Raw genomic sequence first — 18,187 nt, forward strand, 5'->3', positions numbered from 1 at the left:
TTGAAGTGGAGAGATTAGGAATAATTATAACTAAAAAGCTAATTGAGAGGAAAATATAATATTAACAATTATTCAACTAATCCAAAAGAAGGCAAGAAAAGAAACAAAAAAATTGGAAAAAATATAAAACAAATAGGACCATGGTACACTGAAACCTAAATATATTAGTAATTACATTAAATGTAAATAAACTAAACCCTAGCTATAAAAGATAAACATTTTCAGCCTGGATTTTTTTAAAACAGTCCAAATTATATAGTCAATAAAGAAATACACTTTTAAATACGCAAACACAAAAGTTTAAAACACAAAAGTTTAAAAGGAAAAGGTTAAAACACACTCTCCTTGCCCTGGCTGGTGTGCTCAGTGGTTAGAGCGTCAGCGTGTGCACCACAGGATTTGCCCTAGGTGGGGCTCCTGTAGGAGGCAATCAACCAATGTGTCTCGTACACCTGTCCCACCCTCCCCACCTCCCCCCTTCCCAGCCACCTCCTCTCTCTCTTTTCCACTCTCTCTAAAAAATCAATGGAAAAAATATCCTCGGGTGAGGAGTAACAAAAACAAAACACATACACACACACACACACAACCACTATCCTTTTTCCATTGCATCATACAGTACCTTTGTCATAGTCGGGTGATTGTTTATACATAGATCTGAGATTGTGGTATTAGCCAACACTACACTATCTTTATCACTCTAACTTTCCTAGCTTTTCTAAAACTTTTGCATTTTCACATAAATTTTAATGTTTATCAGTTCTGCCCTCCTTCACCATCCTACCACCAATACCCTTCCAAAAAAAAACAACAAAAAACAACTTGCCAAGATTTTGATTAGGAGCAATTTAAGGAGAATTGATATAATCATATTGAGTCTTCCAGTCCATGAACATTATATATTCTCTCCATTTATTTAGGACTTTAATTTTTCTGAGCAATATTTTATAGTTTTCATTATAGAAGTTTGCAAATCTCTTGTCAGATGTAGTCTTAGGTATATATTTTGATGCTACTGTAAATAGTATCTTTTAAAATTTCATTTTCTAAATTCTATTGCTAATATAAAGAATATATTATTTTTACTAATATACTGATTTTTAAAAATACTTATATGTATTTGACACCCTTGCTAAAGTCACTTATTAACTCTAATTGCAGATTTGTTTGGATTTTTTTACATATACAATCATGTCAACTCTAAAGATTGAGTTTTACTTCTTTCTTTTCAAATTTTATATGTACTATTTTTTCCTGCTTTATTACACTGCCTAGGATCTCCAATCTAATGCTGAATAAAAGTGGTAGTAGCAGATGGATATCCTTGTCTTGTTCCCAACCTCAGGGGGAAAATGATCAGTATTTCACTAATAAGTATGATTTGGCTGTAGGTTGTAGGTTGGAAATTATCTCTTATTCTTGTTTGTTTAGTTTCTTTTTCAGGAATAGAGGTTAAACTATATAAATTCTTTTCTTCTTTTATTAACCCTTTGCACTCACTTGCTTTTTTCTCGATTCCTTTATTCTAATGCTAACCGTGTCGAGTCACACTTGACATCCGAGTGCAAAAGGTTAAGATAATCCCATTATTTTACTCCCTCATTCTGATAATGTAGTGAAGAACATTTGATTTTCAAACACCAAATCTAATCTTGCTCCTGGAATAAATCCCATTTGGCAATGATGTATATCCTTTTCTCATATTGCCAGATTGATCTGCTAACATTTTTTGTTGTCGTTAATCCTGTCCCAAGGACATTTTTCCCCATTGACTTTTTTAGAGAGAATGGAAGGGAGGGGGAGACACTGAGAGAGAGAGAAACACAGATGTGAGAGAGACACATCCATTGGTTGCCTCATGCACATGCCACAACCAGGGCAGGGGATCAAGCCTGCAACCAAGGTAAAGTGCATGCCCTTGACTAGAATGGAACCTAAGACCCTTCAGTCCACAGGCCGATGCTCTAACCACTGAGGAAAACCAGCTAGTAGGGCTGCTAACATTTTTAAAAGGATTTTCGTGCCTCCACTTAAAAGATATTTGCTTGTGATTTCCCTTTATTGTAATAGTAGGTTTGGATATCAAGATTATACTGGCCTCTGTAAACAAGCTGCAAAGTGTTCCCTCATTTTCTAGTTGCTGGGAGATTTTTCTAAGAATGATATTTTTTCTATAAATGTTTTACAGAATTAAAACAGTAAAACTAATGGTAACCATTCCAGGGCTGGGCAATCTTTTTCTGCCAGGGCTATTTGGATATTTATAACATCATTCATAGGCCATACAAAATTATCAACTTAAAAATTAAGTTATATTGGGCATTTAATTAACTCACCCCCTAATGCCTTGGCAGGGCCTGACCAAATGATTTCACGGGCCTCATCCAGCCCTCAGACAGGATGTCCCTCACCCTGGATTTAGGCATCCCAGTCATCAGCCAGGTTAGATCAGCCATCAGTTAATCAACACCCACCTGTGACTGAGCCTTGTCAAGATCAGCATATATGTCTAACTGCACCACAGCTATCCCCAGATGTCTGAGCAACTGACTACTGTATTTTTTAAAATATATTTTTATTGATTTCAGAGAGGAAGGGAGAGGGCGGGAGAGAAGAGAGAAACATTAGTGATGACAGAGAATCATTGCTTGGCTGCCTCTTGCATGCCCCCATAGTGGGGATTGAGCCTACAACTCAGGGGACCAGGAATCGAACTGTGACCTCCTGGTTCATAGGTCGACGCTCAACCACTGAGCCTTGTTGGCCGGGCAACTACTATTTTTTTTTTTAAAAGACACCCATTAAGAGAGAAAAAGGGCAAGACACAAACTGTGAGATTACATGGCAATACATATACACTACTCCAAATAGGATTGTAATTAAGTAAATAATTCCTACAAATCAAGAAAAGCCAATTAAAAACTGGATAAAGACTTGAAATAGTGTATCACAAGAAAATACAATAATGGCCAAAAAGAATATCAGAAGGTGTCTGACATCATTAGTCATGAGGAAATGGTAATACATGAAAAGGTGTAGTAGTACCAAGCATTGACCAGGATACAGAGCAATTAGATGTAGTCAATAGGAGTGTAAACTGGTACAACCATTTTGGAAAACTATTTGGCTGTATCTATTAAAGCTAAATGCATGAATGCCTTATAACCTAGTATATGTATATATGTGCATTGTATATATGATATACAAATACACATACGCACACATATGGCATTTACTTATCTATAATAATAAAAGAGTAATATGCTAATTAGACCAGATGTCCTTCCAGATGAAGCCGGGGCTGCGAGGGAAGCTGGTGCCGGCAGCTGGGGGGAAGGGAGGCCTAATCTTGCATGAATTTCATGCACCGGGCCTCTAGTATATATATATAAAAAAAATAAAAGAATGTTCATAGCAGCACTTGGGGGTGGTCCCTCAACCTAGCCTGTGCCCTCTTGCAGTCCGGGAGCCCTTGGGGGATGTCCAACTGCTGGCTTAGGCCCGCTCCCTGAGAGCAGGCCTAAGCCAGCAGTCAGACATCCTTAGCACTGCCGCGGAGGCAGGAGAGGCTCCCGCCCCACCACTGCACTTGCCAGCTGTGAGCTCAGCTTCTGAGTGGTGCTCCCCCTATGAGAGCGCACTGACCACCAGGGGGCAGTTCCTGCATTGAGCGTCTGCCCCCTGGTGGTCAGTGCACATCATAGTGACCAGTCATTCTGCTGTTCGGTCAATTTGCATATTAGCCTTTTATTATATAGGATATGTGATAAGTCCTTACATCAACAAAAAAAATAAAAGAATGTTCATAGCAGCTTTATTCATAAAGCCCAAACTGGAGACAACCCAAATGCCCAACAGTGAGAAGATATATATTCTCACAATTGAGTTTTACACAGCCATAAAAATAAACAATTTATAGTTACACACAATATAAATGAACCTCACAAAGTAATTTTGAAATTACACACAGAAGAATAATGGTAAAAAATGACACTGGCTTTTTTTTTATTATTATACTATTTATTGTTATTTTAGAACACTCTCTCTACTTACAAAAAAAGTTTGCTGTAAAACAGTATACTGAGTTACATTAGTAGAGCCTTATACATGTCATGTTTACTGCATCTATTGACTGATCATTTTCTCTTGTGCTTGATTTAATCTCATGTTTTATAAATTTCATTTTCTAAACATTATAAATTCATAAAGTATACAGTAGTGTACAGTAATGCCATAGGCTTTCATTCACTCATCACTCACTCACTCACTCACTCACTCACACAGAGCAACTTCCAGTCCAGCAAGCTCCACTCATAGTAAGTGCCCTATACAGGTATACCATTTTTTATCTTTTATATAGTATTTTTCTATACCTTTACTATGTTTAGACATAAAATACTTACCATTGTGTTAACAACTGGTATTTAGTACAGGTTTGTAGCCAAGGAGCAATTAGCTATAGCATATAGCCTAGGTGTGCAGTAGGCAATACTATACTTCCAACTTTGCATAACTACACTTTAAAATGTTCACACAATGACAAAATTGCCTAAATGCATTATTAGGTGAATAGTTGTTTGTGTGTGTACACAAATCTATCAAGTTGTACATATAAGATTTGTATATTTTGCTTATATTAAAAATATATTTCACTAAAAAATAAAACGAAAAAATTCTGAAATAAAAATCTATGAAGGTGAGGGATAGTGAAAATAGGGTGTCTCATACATTACTGGTAAAAGAGTAAATTAGAACAGCTTCTATGATAGATATTTGGCAGTTAGTTATCAATATTACAAATACACATATCTTTTGACAGCAAATCCACTTCTAGGAATCCATCCTCAGAAATACCTGCACATGTGTAAAATGTATGTATAGAGCAATAATGGCAACTTTTTACTAGTAAAAGATTAATAAGAATTTAAATGTCTGTCAATAGTTACAAAAAAAAAAAAAAAAAAAGATCCTGTGGGATATCCTTACGCTTCCTACACATCCTTAAAGAATGAGGAGACCTGTTATATATTAATATGGGACAATCTACAAGTATATTATTTGGCTAAAAACCAAGATGTAGCATAGTGTGAAAAAAGAAAAAAAGATTACTATCTATGTGCTGTGTACATATACATATGGGATATCTGTGAAAGGACAAAATGGATTGTCTTTGAAGGAAAACTGTTTAGCTGGGAGACAAAGACAGGAAAGGCTTATTAATTATAAATCTTTCTGAAAACCATACAAATATAGGGCAATTATTATTTTAAAAAAATTTTAAGCAAAAGAGTATAAAAGCAAATATTTCAGAATTGGGAGTGTAGAGATTTTAAGATTTTGGTATATTCTCTTTTTTTATTTATAAGTGTAATTGTTTAAAATAAACAGTGAGAATGCACACAATTTTAAGGAACTTACCCAAACTGTGTTGTTGTCAATACTGCACCTATCTTTTCCTTTTCAAGTTTTAACTTCTTCTTCCTTTCAATATTGGCCAGAGTTGGGTAGTTTCTACAAAATAAAGTTAAAAAAATTATAGGAGGACTTTTAGAAAACAACTGTAAGTATACAATCAAGCAATTGCTATATTTATCAATCTTGCTTTAATGACTAACACGATAAATGATAATTTATATAAACCTTCATAAAAGGTTTATATAAAATTTATATAAACCTTTAATTCCTTCTAGAACATTTTAAGGGGGAAAAAAGTTGACTATAACAATGCTACTCAAAGTGTAGACCAACTGTGAGTCCACAATTTTTGTTACCAGTCTGTGTAGTAAGGAGCTTTACACTAGAATTTAAATAAAATATATCACATAATGTGCTCAAACTGGTCCAATTCAACTATTTAGTGTGTACGTACCTGTAGAAAAAAAAATAAGTATGTAATTACTTATGCAAATACATAGTAGGTACATCCAAAGTTATCATGATGAGGAAGAGACAGTTCTCAAAAAAGATAGTCCACCAGGTAGGATAAGAAAAGCACACAAACAGCCTTAACAAAGGGCAAAATATAGTAATTACCGCCAAAGAATATAAAGATTGGAGGGTGGAAGAAAAGATCATATCGAGCTAGAGAAATCCAGAAAGAAAGGAACATGAAAGAAACTGGTCTTAAATGGTGTTAATCGACAAATCAGAAAGAAAAGCTTTCGAGTGTTCTAAGCAGAGCAAACAATGCAGACAAACCAAGGCCTCAGAAAGTGTGAGAGAGATCCAGGGAATGACAAGTGGTTCATTCTGTATGAAACATAGTTACAGGCAATCAGACCAGATAGAGAGGCTGAGGCCAAAATGAGCCTTCAATGGAAGACTAGAAAGTTTGTATTTAATTCAGTGGAGATGGAGAGCCACTGCAAGTTATGAACAGGGAGAGAAAAGTACAAGGCAGTGATTAAGATTGAGTTCGACAGCAGTGTGCAAGATAAAATGCTCTGACAAAGCTTTCTTTGTTCCCTGGCACAGTTGTGTAGGAGAGTAGATCTTAGAAGTATAAAAACCACAGGAGGAAAACACAAACAGATCTCTATCACTCAGCCAAGCTGCTTATTAGAGAATTTTAAGAAACATCAACAAATCTTATTCTGCCATTGTTTTTACCTCTTCCTTTCTTATTTACTTTTTGTTAAAACCTGCATCACTGACTTAAATAACACAGACAATATGAAGCCTATTGTTTGGCCACATTGGAAGATAGGAATTGAAATGACATTAAATGGTAAAGTAATCAGAAAAAAAGGCAATGAATTTCAATGAGGACAGTGCAAAGCAATCTATTCGGCTAAGAAAAATAAACTCCATAAATAAAAGATGATGAATACACAAGCTATAAATAAACATAAGAAGAAAAGATCAAGGTCATGAGATAAAAATCTGACAGCAGTCAGTACCATAAGGCTACACTTTTGGAAAGTAAACATAATCTAAGGTTATGTGAAATGGCCTCTGGCACATGTTCAAGTGTGAAATCTTCCTCTCACGATACTCCAAAGTGGTTAGACACTCCCGGCACTGTGTCCAGTTTCGTATTTCTAAACTGAAAAGGAGGGTTGAGGAAAAATAAAACTTGGAAGGGATTCAGAAGAGACTCAAAGATGATTAGCAGGATAAAAAATAAAACCTCTGAAGAAAGATGAAAAGAACTGGAATTATTTGCAGCTTTTAAAAGAGGGAGAGGTGCGACAATAAACAGTCTCACAGATAGGATGGTAGCTTTTCTCAATCTGAAGACAGAATATACAAAAGCAGAAACAATGAGAAAAAAGGTGATGACTTTCACAGGCTCCAGTGTCTAGGCATGCAACTCATAGCTACTCAATACCCTTCATATCTCTGAAATTCACTTATTCATACTACTTATGTTTCCTTAAGATTTTTCTTCTGAGTACTGCAGACCCTTAACATGTTAGGCCCATGGTCGGCAAACTGCGGCTCGCGAGCCACATGCGGCTCTTTGGCCCCTTGCGTGTGGCTCTTCCACAAAATACCACAGCCTGGGCGAGTCTATTTTGAAGAAGTGGCGTTAGAAGAAGTTTAAGTTTAAGAAATTTGGCTCTCAAAAGAAATTTCAATCGTTGTACTGCTGATATTTGGCTCTGTTGACTAATGAGTTTGCCAACCACTGTGTTAGGCCATATGCTAACAATAAGATTTGGTACTCAAGTGTACCATATACACACAAGCAGATGCTACTTAAGAGATTCTCAATAACAAAGAATGTAAATGTTTGTTATAGCAAGTGGTTTAGGTGAGATGTGAAATGAATTCCTTATATGAGACATCTAGAAATTGTGGAAACTCCTTTGGTGGAAGTCTTTTTAAAAAGCTCACTTTCTCTTTCTGGCATATTCAAGTATGGTTGGCACAGTTTTGCCCATTTATTGACTCTAGTGCTTAAGGATTGTCACGGGAGGTGTAAAAAGAAGGTAAAGAGGTGGGATGAAATGAAACAAATTATCCCAAAACAGGGATACAGAAATATAAGACAGAGTTACACACACAACAATCAGGAAGCCCCTTCTGCAACTAATACTGAGATATAAGAATAAAGATAAGCCTGGAGCTTTGATGAAGGTCACAGGTCAGGTTCCTAAGTAGTACAACTGAATTAACCAATTCAGACTCTGTTGAAAAAAAAAATCACAAACTGTATTACACTGCACAATCACATACAGATAAAACTTAGCCCAGTATCTCCTGTTAAAAAATGGATATTATGACCCAGAAAGAAACTCACTACAGACTGATTCATTTGCCTTTCAGCATAACCATTATTGCTTGTCTCATTTTCGGTTCTCATAAGTGTATTTCTAGTGGCACATGATCTCACTCATCTAGGGGAAATGATAAACAACATAGACTGATGAAGAAGAACAGACCCACAAACAAGGAGGCATGGATCAGACTGTCGGGCCTCAGAGGGAGGGTAGGGGAGGGTGGGGATAAAGGGGAGAGATCAACTAAAGGACTTGTGTGCATACATATGAGCCTAACCAGTGGTCAAGGACAACAGGGGGGTGGGGGCATGCGTGGGGAGGGGTTTGGGATGGGAATGGGGGGATGAGGACAAATATGTGATACCTTAATCAATAAAGAAATTTTTAAAAAAAAGGATATTACGAAGTTTATAAACACTGGAATAAGTGATTTTCACAGTTGGCTTCTCTATTTTTATCTGCTAAAATCTCTTTTCCTCCTGTATTTCCATCTTTCCCCAATACCCGGAAAGGAACTGGCCCTGAAACCATAAGCCCTTTTTCTCTCTTCTTCCAATTTCATTTCATCCCACCTCTTTACCTTCTCTTTACACCTCCCGTGACAATCCTTAAGCACTAGAGTCAATAAATGGGCAGAACTGTGCCAACCATAACTTTAGCATATATCACTCTGGTTACATTATGCTTTCTTTTCCTTATCCCCACATTACCACCCACTTAAGTGACTTCTCCCCTAATCCTGTTCTCTATAAAAACACAATTCCTCTTTACTCTCACTGACCCACAACTGCTTCAACACAAGCCCTACAACTATATTTTTATTTCAAAGTCTTTCTGAACTTCAAAAAAAATGTAGCATTCTTTAGGAGCAGACCCCCTCTGTTGGAATTCTGAAATAATTGGGGACACAATTTCAAAGGATTTCCTGACCTACAGCAACTACTGAAATAAATGTCACAAAACTACGCCACCTAGTGGACTCCCATCTGCTATAAAACATGTCTCAATGTTTCTAAAACAGAGGCTTAAGAGATAAACCTCTACCACTCATTTTCTCTAATGCCAAGTCACACAGCATTTCTACTTCATAGGTCAGGAATTAAGAACTGCCCTGGCCGGTTTGGCTCAAAAGACAGAGTGTTGGCCTGTGGACAGAAGGGTCCCAGGTTCGATTCCGGTCAAGTGCACATGCCTGGGTTGTGGGCTCGATCCCCAGTAGGGGGCTTGCAGGAGGCAACCAATCAATGATTCTCTCTCATCATCATTGATGTTTCTATCTATCTCTCCTTCTCCTTCCTCTCTGAAATCAATTAAAAAAAAAAAAAAAGAACTGTTTTTGGCTTTTTTTGCAGGTTGTGGAAAGTGGTCTTTCTTTCCTGCCTGTCAAAAAATACAATGGCTTCCTCAGAAAGAATGTAGCTCTCAAAAGAAAGATAAAATTCAAGACATGAGAACTATTCTGCCATATCAATGTGAAATGTACTCTTTTTAGGAGTTCAAATAACATTTTTTTAAATTGAGGGTAATATAAATTTTAAAAGTAAATATATTTTCATAATAGGTTTTTAAAAAACTGCTAGTGGAGAGAATATTAGTGTATTTTTGAGAAATCGATCAAATATGCCAAAAGAAATGTTTATCATACTTTTTATTAATAAAGTACACTTAGATTACATTCTAGAAACTACAACTAGACTCTCTCCCCTCTGCCCCCACCTATCCTACACAAAAAGAATCACCAATAAGCATACTAAACACTTGCTCATCTATCATTTATTCAGAATGGAGTTTCAAGTACCTCTTAAGAGTTTTAAAATTCAACAATCCCACCAAGCACTTAGGCAAATGCTACTCCCTCTTCTCCCCTTTCCTTAACAATTTTGTTTGGGGATATTCCATCAACTTTGCTGTCACTAAAGGTGGCCAAGCAACTACTTCAATGAGAGCCACATGGAAGTCTCCTGGTTGGGAGCTAAAAGCAAAGCTACTGTTTTCCTAATGAATAGGGGCAAACTCGACTATGGGTGCCTTTTTCTCTTCTTTTTGCCTAGAATGTGGGTTTAATATTTGGATATGCAGAAATTCCTGGGGGACATGAAAATGAAACCACCTACTAAGGAGTTACAGGAAAGAGCCTGTGCCTAATGGTGCTGCTGAGCAGCAACAGTAGCTCTGGACCTTTTCTACCTGGGGAAAATAAACCTCTTTGTGCTAAGCCACAGTAGTAAGGTTGCTGTTCCATTTATTGGAGCAAAATCTTAACTGATACAAGCACCACTGCATCCTAGCCATCCTATGTGATGTGAATGCTTTCCATGCCCAACTAGGCATAACTTGATTTTAAACCTCACCTCCTAAAAGCTTTGGCAGTTTCTTACAAATGAAACATGCTTATCATATGACCAACCAATATAACTCCTAGGTATTTACCTAAGTCAAATAAACACCCATGTTCTAAACAAAAACCTGAACATCAGTTTGTGAAAGCTTTATTCATAATCATCAAATACTGGAAATGTCCCAAATGTTCCTCAACTGGGAAATGGATGAACAAACTGTGGTATATTCATATATGTGACACCCATATGGGACAGAATAATAGCGATAGAAAGGAATTACCTACTGCTACATGCAACAACAGAAATGAATCTCAAATGCACTGTGCTAAGTTAAAAAGACAAATTCAAAAGCTACAGACAGTATGGTACTTATATATATACTAGAGGCCCAGTGCACGAAATTCGTGCACGGAGGGGGGTTGTCCCTCAGCCCAGCCTGTACCCTCTCCAATATGGGACCCCTCGAGGGATGTCCGACTGCCCATTTAGGCCCGATCCCGGTGGGCAGTCGGATCCCTAAACGGGCAGTCAGACATCCCTCTCACAATCCAGGACTGCTGGCTCCCAACTGCCTGCCTGCCTGCCTTCCTGATTGCCCCTAACCGCTTCTGCCTGCCAGCCTGATCACCCCCTAACCACTCTGCTGCCAGCCTGTTTGCCCCCAACTTCCCTCCTCTGCCGGCCTGGTCACCCCTAACTGCCCTCTCCTGCAGGGTTGATCACCTCCAACTGCCCTCCCTTGCAGGCCTGGTCCCTCTCAACTGCCCTCCCTTGCAGGACGGGTGCCTCCCAACTCACTCTCCTGCTGGCCATCTTGTGTCCACATGGGGGCAGGATCTTTGACCACAAGGGGGCAGCTATATTGTGTGTTGCAGTGATGATCAATCCGCATATTACTCTTTTATTAGATAGGATAGAGGCCTGGTACAGGGGTGGGGGCCAGCTGGTTTGCCCTGAAGGGCGTCCCGGATCAGGTGGGGGTTCCCTTGGGGTGTGGGGCGGCCTGAGCGAGGGGCCTGTGGTGGTTTGCAGGCCGGCCACGCCCCCTGGCAACCCAAGCGGAGGCCCTGGTATCTGGAATTTATTTTCCTTCTACAATTGAAACTTTGTAGCCTGGAGTGGAGCCAAGCCTGGGGCTCCCTCCGAGGCCTGCAGCCATTTGTGTTGGGGTTATAATTGAAACTTTGTTGCCTTAAGCGGTTGGGCCCGGCCAGGGTGTGCGGAAAGCTTTGCTTCCCCTGTTGCTGGCGGCAACCCTGGCCTGCTCTCTAAAGCTCCATTCTGCTGCCATTTGTTTGAATTTGTTTACCTTCTATAATTGAAACTTTGTAGCTTGAGTGGAGGCTTAGGCCTGGAAGGGCAGGCGGAAAGGTTGGCTTCCTCTGTTACCTAGGAAACCTTGCTCTCTGTGGCTGTAGCCATCTTGGTTTGGGTTAATTTGCATACTTGCTCTGATTGGATGGTGGGAGTGGCTTGTGGGTGTGTCGGAGGTGTGGTCAATTTGCATATCTGTCTATTATTAGATAGGATAAAAACCCAGTAACCATAACAGCCATAACAACCAGTCGCTATGACGCCCACTGTGACTAGCCAACCATGACTGATCAGGGGGTGGGGCCGGCTGGCCAACCTTGCAGCCCCTCCCCATGGCCTGCCTGCTCCAGATCAAACTCTCCCACCATAACCAAGAGCGGGTCTAGGGCCAAATGTCCCCTCCCTTCCCCCAGGGCAGCCGGTCCCTGATCAGCCCGCCCCACCTAGATAGATCCGAAGCCCCTCCCCCCTGGCCAACCCACCCCTGATCGCACCCTCCACTCCAACAGGGGGTGGGGGCAGTCCACCAACCTCCTGCAGCCCCTCCCCCTGCTCAACCCCACCCCAGATTGGCCCCCGATCCCATCAGGGGCAGGGCCGGCTGGCCTACCACCCACAGCCCCTCCCCATGGCCAGCCCCACCCCCAATCGGCCCCCCAACTCCAATCGGGGGCAGGCCCCATCGGCCAATCGCTCGCAGCCCCTTCCCCCAGCCGGCCTGGCCCTGATCCGACCCCAATCGGGGCAGGCGGGCCAGCCGGCCAGCCAACCTCCTTCCATCTCCTCCTCCCGAAAGGCCCAACCCCAATCCACCCCAATTGGGGCCCGGGCCAGCCGGACCCCACCCGTGCACGAATTTGTGCACAAATTCGTGCACTGGGCCTCTAGTCATTTATAGCATAATGTTCTGCAAAAATATAAATAAGAACAGAAAACCAGATCAGTGGTAGCCAGGTACTGAAGGATGGGGGAGAAGTCAACCACAAAGGCGATGAGGGAATGTTTTGGGGTGACAGAATACTATTCTTCATCTTCACTGTGGTGATTACACAGATATACACATTTGTCAGAACTATGCATTGAAGAGGTGAATTTCACTGTATGTATAACATACCTTAAAATAAATGGAGAGGAGTGGGCAGGCACTAGCCCTCTTACAAGAAGCCTTTCAAAACGAATTGATGGCCTGCCTTCCAGAGACTCCAAGTATCCCTTGACCAGTCAATATTATCCCTATATGATTAAACTTAAAAACGCTCCAGTTGTCTATGGTCTCATGGGCACATCATGTATATTTATCCTACATCTCATGAGTGAGAGTATTCAAGGTAAGAGTCTACACCTATCTACTTCCAGTGACCTTGGCCATATATAGTAAAATCTTTGCCTTTCCAAATACTGAATGTTTACCTCTAATTTTCAAGATAAACTATTGTCAAGAAAATATTCAAAGATATCATAATGTAACATAAATGCAAGGTTTGCTGAGATTTTTCACTAACATTAGAAAGTCAAATTAGTCTTCTACCAGGGACTTTATATAAACACATGCTACCCAAGCTAGTTTGCATCTTAAAATTCCTAAGTTTCTCTAGTCAGTAGATTTTTTCCCATTAAAGCACTAGTTGCACAACACCACAAGGGGGCATACTTCACACACCTATGGGGAAAGCTACTTTAGAAAGTATTGCATTCAAATACAATCAATTTGATTTGTCTCAGTGATTGTCCAATGTAGTGAGAATTTAATGTTCAAAACCACAGCAGTTTAATTAGTATTAGTTATATTACTAATTTACAACCATAATTATTACTTAGATAAACACATTTCTGCCCAATTTCTATTTTTTTCTTTTGACCAATACAAAAGTTTAACAAAAGTTCAATGTGAAAATGGACAGGACTCGATTTTTACATTGTAGTAAATAAAACAAGTGCTGTGGAGAGGGAACATGCGGAAGCAGTTGATTTCTCTGGTGAATAGCCATTCTTTATACTCGTTCCAAGGCTTCTAACATTTCCTCGTATTTACCACCATTCCAATATTGTTCTGTTGCCAGCTCCACACAGTAATCTATCACAAGGTTCCTAAAGGAATCAAATTCCCGCAGTATTCCTTGGACATGTCTGCCACCATTTAACTTCAATGATAACTTCTTATCTATACATTTTTTTAACTGGGGAGGGTGAGCTTTGATCATGGTGTCTAAATGAGCTGTAAGATACTTCCAAACAAAATGAATTCATGGGCTCTCTTCTGCCCAATTTCTTTAAAAATAATGAAAGTATAGTTTAACACATGAATTTAACATGTTGCTCCGTGGTTAGTGTCGGCTCCTCGAACCAAAGGATCATGGGTTCGATTCCCGGTCAAGGGCACATATCTGGGTTGCAGGTTTGATCCCTGGCCCAATCGGGGCACGTGCAAGAGGCAAACAATAGATGTGTGTGTGTCTCACATCAATGTTTCTGTCTCTCTCTGTCTCTCTCTCCCTCCCTCACATTCCCTCCCTCTCTGCCATTCTCTAAAAAATCAATGGAAAAAATATTCTCAGGTGAAGATTAACAACAAAAAGTCTTGGCAAGATTTTTCCAACCACTTACTTATAAGTACCAAAATAGAAGTATATACATCATAAAAATATTTCCAAGCTCCATTTATATAGATCAACATTTATAAGATGCCTTATATCTATGGCACCATGGGGTATAAACAACCATGCAAAAGATAGTTCTTACATTTGTAAAGCCTATAGGTCATTTTTAAAAAAATTATATTTTTATCGATTTCAGAGAGGAAGGAAGAGGGGAGAGATAGAAACACCAATGATGAGAGAGAATCATCGATTGGATGCCTCCTGCATGCCCCCCACTGGGGACCTAGCTTGCAACCCAGGCATATGCCCTTGACCGGAATCAAACCCGGAACCCCCCAGTCCGCAGGCCAAGGCTCTATCCACTGAGCCAAACTGGCTAGGGCCTATAAGTCATGTTAAAAAAAGATAAATATGCAAAGTTCATCAATAGGAGCACAATATAGGATGTCTAAGCTAAGAGGCAGAGCAGATACCAGATACCTTATTCAAAGAAGGGCAAGATATTCTTGTAGACAAATGAGGAAAACTATCCCCAAAGTGGCAGGATTTCAGCTGGGCTAAAGCAATGAGCAGAACTTGAAAGAGAGAGGAGGTACGATTTTCTAGAAGCAGCAGCTTGAGCAATGTCATTACTTTTAAGTACTCAGCCTTACCACAGTAAAAGAAAGTTATTTCACTAGTTCTAAACTCTTTACTCACTTTCTTCTTTCTTCTCTCCATCTTGCAATCTCCTCTGGAGTTTCTAACTTGATCTTCTTCATACCAGGAGCATGCATCTAGAGGGAAAAAGCCTGCTGAACATCAGGATGCTTATATATGCTTTAGACTAAACCTTAACATTATGGGGGATAATGGAGACTCTATACCCCAAAATTTAAAACTAAGTAAGTGGATTTTATCCAACCTTATTATGACTTTTCCTTTAAAGAAAAATGTCCTGTATATTTAGACTAGAGGCCCGATACACGGGCGAGGGGGGTGGGGGGAGATGTCCCTCAGCCCGGCCTGCGCCCTTTCTTAGTCTGGGACCCCTTGGGGGATGTCTACCTGCCGGCTTAGGGGAGCGGGCCTAAGCCAGCAGGCGGACATCCCCCAAGGAATCCTTAGTGCTGCCATGGAGGCAGGAGAGGCTCCTGCCACCACTGCTGTGCTCACTAGCCATGAGCCCAGCTTCTGGCTGAGTGGTGCTCCCCCTGTGGGAGAGCACTAACCACCAGGGAGCAGCTCAAGCATTGAGCGTCTGCCCCCTGGTGGCCAGTGCACGTCATAGCGACCAGTCGTTGTGCTGTTCGGTCGATTTGCATATTAGGGTTTTATTATATAGGATAAGTGCTATTGATAAGAAAAAAAGGAGTAACATAATTTTGGTTACAAAGTAAATGCATCCACTTTTCAACTGACATTAAAGACCCAAATTAATGACCTAACAACCAAAATTGAGGGAAGCAGCTAAAGAAATAATGAATACACAAAATAATTTGAAGAAGCATGGTGTAGAAAAACCACTATAGAATTTGGAGTTAAAAAACTCAAATGCAAGAATCAGTTTCTGAGGACCTGGGCAAATCATTATTATATCTCTTAAATGGGGCCGATATTTATCTACTTTACATAGTTGTTTGTGAGGGTAAAATTGATTAATAGATATAAAATTGCCTTACAAAGTACTGCATAAATATTAGTTATTTTTAGGCTATGTAAAATGAAGAGCTAGTGAAGATAACAGATCAACGAAACGAAAAGAGCACATACTGAAAAAACACAAATAAAACCACAAGAACTTACATTTCTCCAGTGGAATTGGACAATCTTCTCATGTGCACTAAAAGAGCAATCTACTTCCGGACACTGTAAGAGTAAACAAAAAAAGACTATTCAATGTTTTCTATGTTAAATATACCCATTACTACATATACAGATGTCTTCTAGTCATATTACATAGTTATCCCATCTATATGGTGTTGTCACTCATAGTTATGTCAATAGCAAAACAAAGATCACTTCAAAACAGTTATTTAAAAAGAAATGACAGCCCTAGCTGGTTTGGCTCAGTGGATAGTGTTGGCCTGTGGACTGAAAGGTCCCAGGTTCAATTCCAGTCAAGGGCACATGCCCAGGTTGTAGGCTCGATCCCTAGTAGGGGGCGTGCAGGAGGCAGCCGATCAATGATTCTCTCAATATTGATGCTTCTCTCTCTCTCTCTCTCTCTCTCTCTCCCTCTCTCTCTCTCTCCCCCCCCCCCTCCTTTTCTCTCTGAAATCAACAAAAATATATTTTAAAAAGAATGACATTTTCAAAGTATATAGTACAGTAATACATACTATTTACTTTATTCCTAAAAGTAGGGGCATTTCTATAACCTCAAAGAGAATCTTTTCCAAACTAAGAACTTTCTCTTTAACTTTGCTTCTCAAATATTCTGGTTAAAAAAAAATTTAAGTACTTAATAAGGTCCAGACCATCTTTGGAGTGTGACGGGCCATGGAAAATTAGAGTGTGATTAAATGGCCAAGGGCAGCCTTAGAAGGAAAAGAACTTACAAAGGTGCACAAGCACCTGGAGGGGAGAGCCAGCCCTCTTACAGAGCAGAGGCTCCCACACATACTGCCAGCTGCCAGGCCTTCCTTCCTTGGCTGCCATCTTACCTCTTCCTGAGGCAGTGGGCTCTCCACCCTCAAACTGCGAACCCCCAGGGTCACTGTCCCAATTTATCAGGTCATCAAACATTTCTATCAACTATAAGCTTTTAAGGGAAAGAAGCACAGAATTTCTACCAAATAATACCCATTTTGTTAAATTATTTCAGGATAGCCTGGCTAACATGGCTCAGCGGTTGAGCGTCAACCTATGAACCAAGAGGTCACGGTTCAATTCCTGGTTGGGCCACATGACGGGGTTGCAGGCTCGATCCCCAGTAGGGGCATGCAGGAGGCAACCAATCGATGATTATCTCCCATCATTGATGTTTCTCTCTCTCTCACCCTTTCCCTTCCTCTGAAATCAATTAAAAAAAACAACAACCTACCTTCATATGTTCAGACATGTGTTTATCATACTTTTCTTGATTTTTGAAACCACGATCACAGGTATCACAAAAATAGTGGAAAACTGGTTCTTTTCTTTTCTGCAAACAAAAATGAAGAGGCATTAGGCTTTCGGTGAAAAATCTTTCATCAGTAATAAAAATATAACTATCCTTCTAGTCATACTTTGATTTTTCACATAATCTTTATACATGGGAGAAACTCCTTAAGACATTACTAATAAAGGGATAATGCTGTTTCTTTCATTTTAAGCAAAGATATTAGGACAAGTCAGGCACAACAAAAAAATTTAAATATGAGTAGAGCTAATATAAAAGTGAATAGCCCTAGCTGGTTTGGGTCAGTGGATAGAGCATCAGCCTGTGGACAGAAGGGTCCCAGGTTTGATTCCAATTAAGGGCACATGCCTGGGTTTCGGGCTCGATCCCCAGTAGGGGGCTTGCAGGAGGTAGCCAATCAATGATTCTCTCTCATCATTGATGTTTCTATCTCTCTCTCCCTCTCTCTTCCTCTCTGAAATCAATAAAAAAAAAAAAGTGAATAGCTTGCAAAGTGGTAACCTAATTAAGATTTACTAGAGCATACATCAAGATGATCTAGAAATAAGTATTTAGTGTAAAAACAGCATTTCATCTTTTAGAAAAAACAATCATATGTGTTTAAAACTA

General features: G+C 39.8%; 1 protein-coding gene across 1 annotated transcript in view; it reads right to left on the reverse strand.

Moving 5' to 3' along the window:
- Nucleotides 1–18,187, reverse strand: part of NUFIP1 (nuclear FMR1 interacting protein 1) — a 49,556-nt gene that overhangs the window by 27,803 nt on the left and 3,566 nt on the right. The window contains exons 3-6 of the mRNA XM_079778840.1: nucleotides 17,501–17,599; nucleotides 16,261–16,323; nucleotides 15,175–15,251; nucleotides 5,419–5,511 (exon numbers count right to left, since the gene is read on the reverse strand). Of these exons, the coding sequence (XP_079634966.1) occupies nucleotides 5,419–5,511; nucleotides 15,175–15,251; nucleotides 16,261–16,323; nucleotides 17,501–17,599 (332 nt within the window). The remainder of the gene's footprint in view (nucleotides 1–5,418; nucleotides 5,512–15,174; nucleotides 15,252–16,260; nucleotides 16,324–17,500; nucleotides 17,600–18,187) is intronic.

This window comes from Cnephaeus nilssonii (genome assembly GCF_951640355.1).
Source record: "Cnephaeus nilssonii genome assembly, chromosome: 8".
Classification (NCBI taxonomy): Eukaryota; Metazoa; Chordata; class Mammalia; order Chiroptera; family Vespertilionidae; genus Cnephaeus; species Cnephaeus nilssonii.